Raw genomic sequence first — 13,474 nt, forward strand, 5'->3', positions numbered from 1 at the left:
CATCAGGGATTTGAAATCTGATTGATGGTCATTCAAAAATTCGTATTTTCATATTGCTTACGATCAATTTTTTTTCAGTTTTACTGCACTGCAAATAGTATCAACCAATGTTAATATTTGTAGTTAACTACAAAGGGTGAAGAGTCAGTATGTACATAGAAGTCATTCAGATAACACAGGTCTCAGTAGTAACTGTATATCTCAGTGAGCGATTTTATTAGTGATGTTGCAGTGTGGGGTTCAACATTACCCTGAAGATAGCTTAGGAATTTCTTCTTCAGAATTTTAGGGCACTGCATAATCAACCTTAAGTCATCTAGAACCCAGGCATCTGCAAATGTGTGAAACCTTTCACCGTTCAGATGAAGCCCTAAGATTCTGCATTCTATTATAAATCTGTGAAATCTGTAACAGTTTGTTCTCAGGAGAATCACCCCACTGGTTAAAATCCCCTTTTAAGGCATTGTTCTTGGCCATAGATTGTAGTAGTGCAAGCTTGTGAACATCATCTAGAGAGCAGATGTCACATCCTCCAATGTTGAACACACCTCTTCAAGGAGCAATACCCATAACCCAACAGTCTGCTCTTGAACGTCCTCTATAATTGTCTCTTTCCAAGGCCCATGCCCTGTGCTCAGTGCTCTGCTGCTGTCGAGCTGTGTTCGTACTCTGCATAGGCCAAGAGATACAAACATACATAGATACATACATATGTAACTTCAAGAATTCAAATGATGTTTGGTACGTGACCTGGATTTCAGGGCTCTGCTGCTTTTTGACTGTCTAATGTCCTAATTCCTAGTTTGGATTTTCTCTTCCAATGTTAAATCAAAAGTTTGAGCCGAGTTTCCAGTAGACAACCACATGACAGGTGTCGATGGAGCCTTTGTGATGTGGGTGATGTTCCTTTTCACTTTGTTAAAGGGCTCTGTAAAACTCCTGCTCTGTTCTGCTGCTGTATCTTGATTGTCTTGTTGCTTTAAGTAAATTTATGAGGTCAGGTTTGTTTAATGGAGTAGGACTGGCCACTTCAAGGTGTTTGGTTTTATGTGTCTGGTGAAGTTACTGCTTGCACTTATTATAGTGTATGTTATGGACATTGGATCTGGGTGGAGAGTAGGCCCAGTTTCCATAGAAGTGTTAGACTTTTCTGTGGTTAACTTCTCTTATCAAGAAGTAATTGTTCCAGTTTTACAGAGACTTCATTGAGGGGATACGCCATATTACATAGCTCTGTTGGCTCTGTTTTCTTAAGTGTGCTTCTTCCCTTTTTATGAATTGTATACAATGATACCATTGTGACAGGCTTCATTGAACTATTATTAACCTTTCGACGCGTGCGTAGATCGAACGGCCCCCATCCGTCTGACGCACACGCCCACCATGACGTCGGATGGCCGGGGCCGTCTGACGCATCGAACAGGTTAATCTGTTCGATGTGGAACTGCGTCCAGAATGAAAACCTGAAGGACCCAGTTGATGTATAAAACTTTTTGTGTATCCCATGAATATTCCAGTTAACTTTTTAATTTAGTTTGAGTAGCCAGGCCTGGAGGCTCAGTGGACTAATGCACCTACTCTGGAATGATTTGGTGTTTCACCATATGCCACAGGCTTGAATTCCAAAGGGTCCACTCAGCCTTTCCGGTCCATTCTGTTGGGTAGCCATATAAATCTGTTACTCAGCGCCAAGATGCCCTCTTACAAATACGCGTTTTATGTACCAACCTTCTTAGGAAATACATATGTGCAGTACGAATAGGTGAAATGCATACGGTTACATAAAATAAATTGCTATTTGGATAAACAGTTCTTGATAGTTGTGTTTCTTGATCTTTCATGACTTATACGAGCTGAAGAGTGGCACCATTTTTGAAAGATTAGCTATCAGTATTGTGGATGAGACAGTAATTGCTGAATTATTTCATTTGGGCGACCAACTTGAGGGACATTTCAGGACTATGTTGTACACGTACTATCAAAGGATGCCTTGTCTTTCTATTACAGTTTAGGCTACAGAAATTTAACTCAACAAAGTCGATTTTGTTTTACTATCAAAAATACATCCCCGTTCCCTCCTAGGCCCGGGTGGGTGGGTTTCCCACTGCTCTTTCGGTCAGCTGCTTTGCCTGGAACAAGCTGTGAAAGATCTAAAAACAGCTGTACAGAGGGAGTGACACAAGCACACATTGTTCTTCTTTTCTTCCCACAGAATAAAGCCATTTTCCACCAATTCAGCCTGAAAGAGAATTGGCTTCTACACAGAGGAAGTGTGACGGAAGCAGAGGAAAGTAAGTATAATATCTTGGGGGCTTTTTGAGGGGGGTGAAGGCGGAGATTGTACGTTATAACACTATGGAGGACTGTGGGAGACAGCTATTAACTATTTTTTATTTATCTATAAAAAGTTAATATTTTAGCATTTATTATATGTATGATGGTGCATACCAAAGCATATCACTATGCCCCAAACCCACATAGCTTAAACTTAGCACCCTACACGTTGCCTATTAAAAATTGCCTGGATGCCTGGATAATGGTAACACATGTCACTCAGGACCAAGGTCATACATCAACTTTATCTGCCCATACCCTTAAATTAAAGAAAGCAGTTTGTGGTCCGGACCCACCAACATCTCACACAGCAGTCTGCCCACTGCATTATAATGTGGTGGGTGGAGGCATCGGGTGGAGGGACCATCTGTGGCACTCCAACGAGATCAATGAGCCCATTGGAATACATCCATAACCCACAATGACGGCGGAGCCAGCCTCGGCTCCACCGTCTGGATTAGGATGGCACTTTCCAACAGCAGTTCCATGTTGGCCTTTACGACATGGAACTGCTGCCGGAAAGCGTCTTTGGGCGCCCCTAGCAGAGCCCCATCCCTTTGTGGCCTCCGCCCTGCTCCCATCAGCATCCCTGCATGGTGCAGGGATGTTTTAAAGCACGGGTCTCCAAACCGGTCCTGGAGGGCCGGATCCATTCCAGATTTTTGGGATATCCCCATTGAGATACATGTAGTAATTTTAAAAATCTGGCATGGATCCGGCCCGCCCGGACCGGTTTGGAGACCCCTGTTTTAAAGCCTCCATTTGTCAATGGAAGCTTGTGCTGGTGGTCTTTTCCGCGTTGTAATAGTGTGGTCGGAACGCCGACCTAAGGTGGGGCGGTTCCTTTTCCTCAACAATGTCCACTTGACATCATAATAAGCTCCATAATGTTTCACCTCACAGCACTGCTCTGCTATTATGACATAACCTTAAAGCTTCTTGAAGCAGCCTGGCTCCAGTGTCACATGCGTTATTTGAAATACTATATATCTGTTGGGTTTATAGACCATACAGTTTACATTATACCGAGAGTTATGCCAAAAAGAGGAATCTTCTGTGTTGTGAAGTAGGGTGCCTGTCTCTTCTCAGTGAAAGATGTTTCTATAACAAAACAGAGAGCTCTGCTGTAGTTACAACTGGCCTGTCTAATCAATCTTTGCAATTGTCATTGTCTCTCGCTTTTCCCCTTCTCCTCCGTTTAGTTTTCTTTCACGTACACATCAATGATCATTCCTACGTCAGCATAAAGACCAAAGTGACCGCCTCGGCCCAAGAGTTACTGAAAATCGTAGCAGAAAAGATGCAACATGCGGAGGAGGAGCTGGCGCTGGTGTCTGTCACATTCTCGGGGGGTAAGAGCCTGTCCGGGTCATTGTCATGCTAATCTTTGAGCGCGCGCAAGGGCGGCCTGCGCATCTCATTGTCGGGTGCGCGCGGGGAGCAGGATGACCACCGCTGACAGTGGGAAGCTAAGGGGCATAATATTAAGAAACAGCGTTAACATTATCACCGCTTTAGCGGCAGAAAACTGCCGCTAAAGTGGTGATAATGGGCTTGATAATACGCCCTTGTGAATTCCCATAGACGCCCATGTTCTGGTGTGAACATGGGCTTCTCTGGGCATTCCCTGCGGCATGTTATCAAGCCCATTATCACCGCTTTAGCTGCAGTTTTCTGCCTCTTAAGCGGCCATAATGTTAAAGCCGTGCTTGATAATATGCCCCTAAGATCCCAGGCCCGTTTCCCTGGCAACTCTTTCGTCTCTGGTCCAGGCTCAGCACTGGCTTTTCTCCTTTGGACTAAAATGCGAAGGGCTTTCTATGTTTATAATTTAATTTGAACGCATTCCACTTCCAGTGATCTGGGCACGCTTCGTGCTTCCATATTTGGAATTTGGAGCAGGCCTCTGCTTGAACTGTGTGCCCTAAAAGAGTGTTAAGTCGCAGAATGACATCTGGTTGACCGTATTGTAGCTGCCAGTGTGTTCAGACGGAATGCAAGTGCAATTTAGGTATTCGAAGCAGCGCAATTTCTCCATGATCGTATTTGTGTCAGAGGTGTCTCTTAATTCTTCAACAGGATAGCAATAAACTACTTCCTCGGCCCACGTGAAAAGGGTTTAACGTGGCAGTCAAATACCATTATCTGGATTGGATGCTGATGTTATTGATCTGTAGGGCCTGTCTGGTCCTCTTATGCTCCTTGCAGCATTGCATAGCAGCCTCTTGCAAACGTATAGCAGAATAAGCCTGTTATGATTATGTTCCGATATCACATTGAAAGCAGAGGCGTGCTCTTTCATTTATTTCGACTCACTTGAATATCCCTATTGTATGTTGACTCCCCTCATCTTCCCGCACTCTTGATGAAGGGCCACATATGAAGCATATAACGAGATCGGAGAGATGGATTTCTGCTTTCCTTGGCTAATGTAGCAGGGAAATGTGCACTCGTTTATGCATTATGCTTTCTGAGCATTTTAAATGCACTTCCAAACTCATGAAAAGGTCCAGCAGTAGAACATACCCCCCTTACATAGTATTTCAAATTTCATACACACTCCTGTAGCACAGATATTGACATTTATGCTGTATAATTTATGCATCGCAGAAAGACGATTGCATCTAGCGTTATAGGCTTAAATTTGCAAGTGGTTGTGAACCTAACAGAAAGAATAGGGTGATGCGGATTATAAAATGTATTCAGGCCATTGATTATAAGAAAGATAAATAACATTTATATTTTTTGCATCTAAAGTAATTTGTGTGAAGGTATAGTAAATATAGGCTCGTTATCATAGATTGACCTTCCGTCCTGTGGCAGGGATGAAAATGACTCTTTTGTTTGTTCTGCCGTGTATTTGTGATACTGATCCGTTGATGCCTTGTTGTTCTTTTAAGTATTGTGAATTGTTAGGTGTCACATGCTTCACACAGCCCTCTTGGATTTGTGAATAATTCTTTGGGAGGGATTCTGTTTAGGGGGAGTTAGTTACCACTGGTGTGTTAAAGTTCAGAGAGTGATTAAAGAGTTAGGGCTTCTTTTAGAGGTGGGCAAAGTAGCACAGTGCTATGGAGGAGGAGCGTCGCCACCCTGAACAGAAGAAAAACTAAAATGGTAACTATTGTTATTATCATTTTAGTTTTCCTCTGGAATCAGTGGCTCTCGGGGTGAGGCAGGGCTGGGCACAGAGGGTAGAGGAGTGATTTTCACTCTTTAAGTTGGCATGACTGCTTAACCAGTCCTCTCGGGCCGGACAAACAGTCCTGTGCACTTTGCATCTTCCCCACCAGGTTGCATTACGCAGCCTGGTGAGGAACATGCAAAGCCTCCCATTCCCCATCTGAGCGCAGATCCCCGGTGCTCAGACCAATCACAATGTGCATTGCAGAGTTGTGATTGGCTCATGGGAACCTGGGCGTTGGGTGCTTCCTGCTGCTGGCTAGGTCAGGAAGAAGGAAGAGGGCAGAGAACAGAGGAGAGGCGGCTGCTGGACGTTTCAGGAAAGTGGGTTATTTTTAATTCTTTTATCCATCCTTGTCCCATGACTACCCCCCACCTCCCACCCCAGCCCCGACTCACCACCCGATTCCGGTGGCAGCAGCTACTGCTGCAGCATGAGCTTGCTGTTTCAAATCTGGTGGACAGACTGCCACTAACATGGCAGAGACACTCCTGCCATTGCAGTAGGCATTTCATGGCCGGTCTACCAGAATTTAAATGATGCATTTAATAAGCCAAACCATGACTATTTGCAAAGAAATAAAAGGCAATTGTCTTTTCAAAGTTCCCTTTTCTCACCTTTGGGTAGTTTAGTTAATTTCAACTCTTAACAATGGAAAATATGATGTGGCTACAAGAAGCAACATACACAATTTACGAACTGTGATTTTTAGCTATTTGTCACTTGCTACATATTTTAAAATGTCACCATGGGGCTGATTTTGGAAAATTAGACTTTGCTAACTCTTTCCTATCAAAATCTTTATAATATAGGAATCTCAAGAAATTTAAAATGTCAATCCTTTCTATTTTTCCACAATTATTTTAAAATGATGTTACCTTTGAATAATGTTAATATTATGAAGGTTGACCTATAGGGAAGTGCCAGCCCTTCATTCAAAAGAAGTTATTTCACTCCCATTTGTATTCATTCAATGTTCACAAGTGACATGCTAATATTTTCTCAGTCAGGGGAAATGCCCTGCAGGACATTACATTATCAACCTGGAGCAGTGTAAGTGTGGTAATCATTTTTATTATACATTTAGTCTCATTTACTACTCTAACCATACAGGGCCCTTTACTATTAGACAGTTCACAGCACTCCCATCTATCACAGAGGCAATGATCCTCTGATAAATCTTTCACCGCCAATAGGAGGGGTGGAAATTAGGGTAACCAAACACTGTGTTAGCTATGCAATGAGGACCATAAATTGACAGCCAACTCACAAATTTGAAATCAGATTTAGGTACACCACTCTCAATACCGTGCTGTAGAAATAAAGAATAGCAACAGGAAGACCCAACCTCTTAAAGAAGTTAAGTTGAGTTAGGCATATTTAGACTAAAATCTCTGTAACTTCAACACAAAGAAAAAAGAAGTAACACCTGATGTTCTATCGGAGCTCGATGATTCTCCCTACAACAAATTAAGTCATAATTAAGCTCCACAGTTTTAATGAGAGAACTGGTTTGATTCAACAATAAACTCGGACAGATATTTGATTGATTTTGTTATTGTATTAAAGATTGAAAGTTCACTGCCTCAAGTAATTACTTGAGAAGTTCAGTTAAGAATATCACAGCTTGTATAAAAATGCCAAACATTTAAGCAGGCTTTCTTGGAAGGTTATAAACAGAATCAACTACAGAGGTACAGAGTCCTAGCACCATAAAGCAGAGGATAGTTCGTTGTCTAACAGTTCAAGTCCTATGAAGATGGCAACAGGGTTCAAAATTAAAGTCCATTAAGGGTGAGTCCATTGGCATAAACAAAGAAATAAAGAATTACAAAATTGAGCTGGTTCAGCAAAGAAAGTTTCAGTCCATTAGCTACCAATTGTAGCCTAAGCATAGCACCCTCTCGCACGGGGGAAAATAAAAAGTATGGTGTTACCCATCCTGTGGGGATTCTTCTAATATAATGTTTTAAGATCATGAGGTGGCATCACACCACCATCGAAAGAATATTGTGTTGCCGGAATCACGTAATGTCACCTGAGATACTTAAAATATTGAGCTGCTTTCCCATGGTAGTCATGAGAAACAAGAGATTCAAAAGTCCTCATAAGCCTAACATTGGTTGAAAAGAAATACAAAGGGCCTGATTATTATGTCAGTTGGACTGCCACTGACAAGCCATCAGTGGTGGACCGACTGACCAACAGCCCTTCGGACTGACTGCCGCATTATGATGCTGGCGGTCGGACCCTATACCATCGGAGTCCACACTGCTACCTCCACCGGGATCTCAGATCCTTATGGGGCGGCGGTCAGAGTCGTGGCCCTAAATGTTGTCTGTGCCAAGCCAGGCACTGCTACCGGGATTTGGCTATCCTTTTCCGACAGCCTGTTCATGGCAGGAACACCGCTATGTGCAGGCTGTTTAAAGGGATATTGTGAGCCCCAGACAGGGTCCCTGTCCCTTGTGGGCCACTGCAAAGTGGACCTCGGGCATATGCAGTGCCCCCACTCACCTCCATGCACCGTGTGCCATTCACCACATGGTGCATGGCACACGGTCCAAGTGTGGAACAGGAGCCCATATTACGATCGATGCCCAGGCTGCTGGCGCAAGTCGCCTCTTAGTTCCCATTCTGAATAGTTACCAAATAAAGAGACGGGCGCTGGGAGCAGGAATCACAAGAACAGAGTTTATTACTCATGAGGAGAGCCTGTCATTTCAGACACGAAACAAGATGTCATCAGGAGGTGCTCTAACAAGTGAGCTGAGACATCTTCTTTTATACCTTACAAAACACTTGGCATTACAATCAGGACATTGTGACACAAAGAAAAGACATCCCTATAATCCTCGTGTCAATCCTACCCCACATATGTTATCAATAGAGACCCTTGAACTGTAGATAAGGGAGGGGGCAATGACGCAGCTGAGTGTTCCGCTGATTATTAGGAGATGTGCGCCTGATCGTATCCCAAGGGGTGGGGAAGCCAGGATCAATAGTGGGTTCTTTGAAGAGGAGTGACTCCATACCATAAGGGGCAATAAACAGTATCTTCCGGCTTAGGCGATGGCCTCGGACATGTGTGGACAGTCCCCCGCGGAGGGAGGGTTTACTAACAGAGGGGTTATTCATAAAAGGAAAGGAGGTGTTGGTCAGGCGCGGCCGGGACTCCCAAGGACAGGGTCTTGCAGAAGAGGATGGTTTATGACTTGCTCGTGTGAGGGAGAAGGGGAGGGGGGAAGCCAGGGTGTGCACAGGGACAGAGTCGCACAGAGAGAGAGATCTTATGACCCATACATGAGAGAGCGGGGGCAGTCAGGTGCAGCTGGGGAGGGCTATGTCAGCTGAGGCGAAGGATGCCTCTTCAAGAGGAGATGGGGGGTTTGCGCGGGTCAAGCAGAAGGGTTGCCTTGCAGGGCAGGGTCGCGCAGAGGGAGAGGGTTTCATGGTCTATGCATGTGAGAGAGGGGGGGGGGGTTCAAATACGCGCAGAAGGGAAGCCGGTGATTCTAATGAGCGGGAAAAAGGCCAGGGTGCCTAGAATGGCTGTCATGTACATATGGGTACGGGCTTTTGCTGGCGGAGTGATGCGGTCAATATTTTATGGTATTCATGGTGCTTACAGGGAGAGGAGTGGGAAAAGGGAAATGAACGCTGTTTATGTACATCAATTTCTCTAATTTTCCACAGTCGCCCCTTTTTACATTACAGAGTTCATTTTTGTAATTGATGGGGGTACAAATAAACAGGCGTGGTTGAAGAATTAGCATTTGTCAATACTAACATTTGGCATATAATCATGGACAGTTGATGTGATGGGCAGAATGCAGCACATAGGAAATTGCATTTGTCGAGTTCCTATCATTTCAAAAGCACGACATAGCATAAATGTTTCTGACTTAAAAATGTGACCAATGAACATTTTGACCAAGTGGTTGAGGGCGGAATTCAGTTCAATACACAAGATCTCTTCGTCACAGTGTCTTTTTAGCAGTGAGCCATCACTGGTAGGCTCTAGTCTTTTTAGCAGTGAGCCATCACTGGTAGGCTCTAGCCCGTGTCCTTCAGTTGGCGCTGTTGAGCACCGGCGGTGGAGCTATAGGTCCAGCTCGGATCTATCCTTACGCGTTGCAGGGTGCAGTCAGTCCTCTGCTGTTAGACCACAGTCCTGTTCCCTAACCAATCCTTTTAGTGGCGCCTTATGCTCGGCACCCATATTCCTGCGGCGTACCCCATTTCCACCTGGATGCTGTTCTTCCTTTCGACAAGAAGTCATGTGGAAAAGAGGGTGTGTGGTTTCGATAGTCGATGGGAGTGAGAGGGCGGAGTGGGGGCAGATTTTCCTGGGACACACCAAAGGGACCAAGGGAGCAAATGATAACAAGCAAGCAAGCCCATCAACCGGGCTTGAAGAGGGGGACGGAAGCTTCAGGCACGTGTGGGTAGGCGGACAGAGGGCTTCAGGGCAGCCTTTCATCCTTTCGTTTACCACATTGGAGAGTGCTGCCTCGTCCCGTATTCCTGTCGTGCTGGGGCTCCACCTTTGGTCGAGGTCGCATGTGTCCCATGATCTGCGGCCAGGCTGTGTGTCACGTCCGACCCTTCTCCTCCGGTGATCGTGAATCTTTGAATAGGTACAAAACAAGCTTTTAGAGAACTGGCAGAAGAAGACATCTATGTACGTGAATTCCTCCCTCAATCCTACGCACTTGGGAGATACGCTCATCGGTCACAGTCAGAGGTCTATTACCAAGCAGTGCATATGTCGGCATTCCTACTGAGTTCATGCCAAGTTTATTCATCGTCCCATTTATAACTCAAATGGGGAAAAATAAGGTTCCCATCAACTGTGCATTTCATCAAATTCAACATTTCGGAACATTTCCCTTCATGGCTGGCTAACCTTGTCAAACAGGGCAGGGGCGCTACCATCAAGAGTCAGGTAAAACAGGTTTTTCTCGAGGGACGACAGTTACTCATGGTCATCATGTTTATCTCCGGGACAGCAGCTGGGGTCAATCAAGTGGGGCGGGGATGCTTCGGGCATTCGCGCTTGGGTGCAAAGGGGTGGGGCAATCTGGGCATTGGGGTCAATCTAGACGTTGGCGTTTGTCTCTGATGAACTAAAAAATAAGGTGCCATTGACATACAGTTCTCCTATAAAAGGCCAGATTGGGGGACTTTAGTCGTCTTACTTGTCCTTTCCTTCTCAGCCAATTCGAGTTCATTCATTTTGCAGAAAGGAGAGGTAGTAATATGGCGAGATACGATCATTTTAGTTTCGGTCAATTTTCGCTGAACACCTTCGCGTTCAATAAGTATCCAATCAGACTGGTGCCAGCGAGGCACGATTTTACCATAAAAAGGAAGAGGAAATAGGGAGACTCTCGTAGAGAGTGAGAGTCGTCCGCAATCTAAACGAGCCATTTGGTACACGTATGACATGTAGAGAGAGAGATAGAGACAGACAGACAGAGACAGAGACAGACAGATATAGGAAAAAGGGAGAAAGATAGAGAAAGAGAGAGACGTGCACAAAAATAGGTCATTTAGTGGGTTCACAACAAAGAACAACAGGGGGTCAGGTAACGGAGAGACGCAACAGAGGGAGAACATAAACCCCTATAGTACACACACACACACTCAGACGAAGGAAGACAGTACATGTATTACATATATATAAGACATTCACGACAAAACAGAAAACAATTGTTGGCCAACAAGATCTATTTTTATATCCTACGTATCTTTACTATCCTATTTATCTACGTGCTTAGCTCTTTTTACCCTTCCCTCCTTTTCCCTCTCGCTTGTTATCTCTGCGAGCGTTCTCAATTGCCAATACTTACACCTCGGTTAGTCGATCAGAAATTAACCTGGTCGCGCTATTTACCCATGGTTGGATCTTAAACCATTTTTCAGTTTCTTCCTTTGGTGGGAAGTTCTCCAGGCTGAGGCAATGGCAAGTATTGATCGGGAGAACAGTCGGACAGCTTGGCTATATCTATAAGAGTGGGAGAAGGGGGCAGTGCATTTTGAACATCAGCAACATTTCTAACTTCCCAGACGGGTGGTGCCGTGGTAACCCATACCCACACACTTTTCTTTGTCCTTTCCCTACCTAGTCAAACGTCTAGTTACATTATCTAACGTATTATTTCTAGTCAATTTTCGTCATACAGTACCCGTCAAGTTTCTATGTCAGTCCATCCTCCCAGTCACTATGTTCTAAGGAGGAACAGTCATGTTTTAAGTCTACGTCTTTTTAAAAACTTATCGTCATAAGGACTATGCACATATTCCCTCCTTCCCTTTTCGTCGGTGGTTCGATCATCGCTCTCCCACACTTCAGCCGACGTTCTGACGTGACCTGCAGAAGGGAGGAGAAAGAAGGGGGTGGGGGCAGCATTCAAACCACATCAGCATGCAGTAGTCCGAAAATGTTTTTACTTACCACATACTCGACCTATCTCCATGTAGTGCATTTCTCTACCATCTCGGCGTTTAAGCCCAGTGGGACCAGTAGTGTCAGATAGATAATCATTGACGATCTGCTTATCTACATGAGTCACTTGGTCGCGACCCCTTTAGGTTGCGTGCAAGGGTGGCGGTCAGGTGGCATTTCTGTGGTGTCGTTTTAAGGGCGTCTAAAACACTTTTCCGGCTGCCTGTGACACATAATGTAGCTGCTAAATATCTGGTCCTTTTTAACCTTCAACCTTAATCATACTGCATGTATTTTGCCTATGTCGATGACAGTAGCCATACATTTCAACAACATTCATAAATATAAACGCTACGATAATATTTGCGTGTTCAAGGATTTTAATGAAAAAGGTTGGCGCACAAATACGGGCCTTCAAACCAGTGGGCCGGCTACGGAGAATAAAGTCGGTGGTCATTCATTTCGTAAAGTGCAGCAGTGAAATAAAATCATATCGAACTTTCCTACACTGCAAGTATGATGCATGCCAATAACTCAATTTTTCAATAATTTTATCTCCCTGTCCAACTATTACTCAAGATCTAATATTTACCAATTCATTGTCCAAATGCTCAATCAGTTCCTATTTCATACCAATTCATTGCTTCCCACACATAATTAGTACCCACTCTAAATCAGCTCATTGTCCCAGCACATAATCAATATCCATCTTATATTGCTTTCTTTTCGAAGCACATACTCAATATCCTTCGTATCTACTTTCATTGTCCAAAAACTGCATACATATCTCGGGGCATCAAAGCTGCGCAATCAGGGTGCAACAAGGTTTATTTATTAAGTCTCATTTTGTGTCGGCGCCATTTTGGGCGAGGTCAGGCAAGTCCCTGCATAGTCAGATTGCCTCCACTGACTCGTAGTAGGACCAGAACCTTCCGTTGGTGGTTTCAAAAGTTTTTCGCAATGGGTTAACAGTTTAGCAATATGGACCATCAGTCAAAGAGTGGGGAGGGCGGTAACAATTTTTCCTACCGGGTCATTCTGGTGTTCCACCGGAACTGAGCAAGTCTGTACCTTGGCTGTATTTTAGCCATTTCCAAACTGAGGCTGGCGCAGGCAGGAGTGCGCCGATGTCGCGGCTCCCAGTGAGGGGGACGGGGGCGCCCATGCGGAGGGGTCGGGGGCCCCCCGGCTCTCATAGAATCTTCAAAGTTGAGGAGAGAAGGCATGGGGCGTGTGCCCGTCCCGGGCAAAAGACCGCTTTTCGATGTGGACCCTCTTTAAGCAAAGAGCGTTGGGGTGCCGCTGGAAGCCTCCACTTGGAGGGAGGTGGGGGAGGCTCGTTTGCGCCGCCTCCCCCTTCCAGCGACCCCGCGCCGCTCCTCGGCTCCACCGCTTCGGTATTGGCCGTGCCGGCTATTGAAGATGGGGGGGGGGGGTCGGTGGCTGAGGCAAGACATCCCCCCCTTGACATGTGGCGGGACTACCTGCAATTTTCAGGCGTGGTC

General features: G+C 45.1%; 1 protein-coding gene across 1 annotated transcript in view; it reads left to right on the forward strand.

Annotated features, from left to right (window-relative positions):
* Positions 1–13,474, forward strand: part of RAPGEF5 (Rap guanine nucleotide exchange factor 5) — a 997,318-nt gene that overhangs the window by 883,101 nt on the left and 100,743 nt on the right. Inside the window, exons 16-17 of the mRNA XM_086941717.1 lie at positions 2,213–2,291; positions 3,537–3,686. Coding sequence (XP_086797843.1) covers positions 2,213–2,291; positions 3,537–3,686 — 229 coding nt within the window. The remainder of the gene's footprint in view (positions 1–2,212; positions 2,292–3,536; positions 3,687–13,474) is intronic.

This window comes from Lissotriton vulgaris, chromosome 10, assembly GCF_964263255.1.
Source record: "Lissotriton vulgaris chromosome 10, aLisVul1.2, whole genome shotgun sequence".
NCBI lineage: Eukaryota > Metazoa > Chordata > Amphibia > Caudata > Salamandridae > Lissotriton > Lissotriton vulgaris.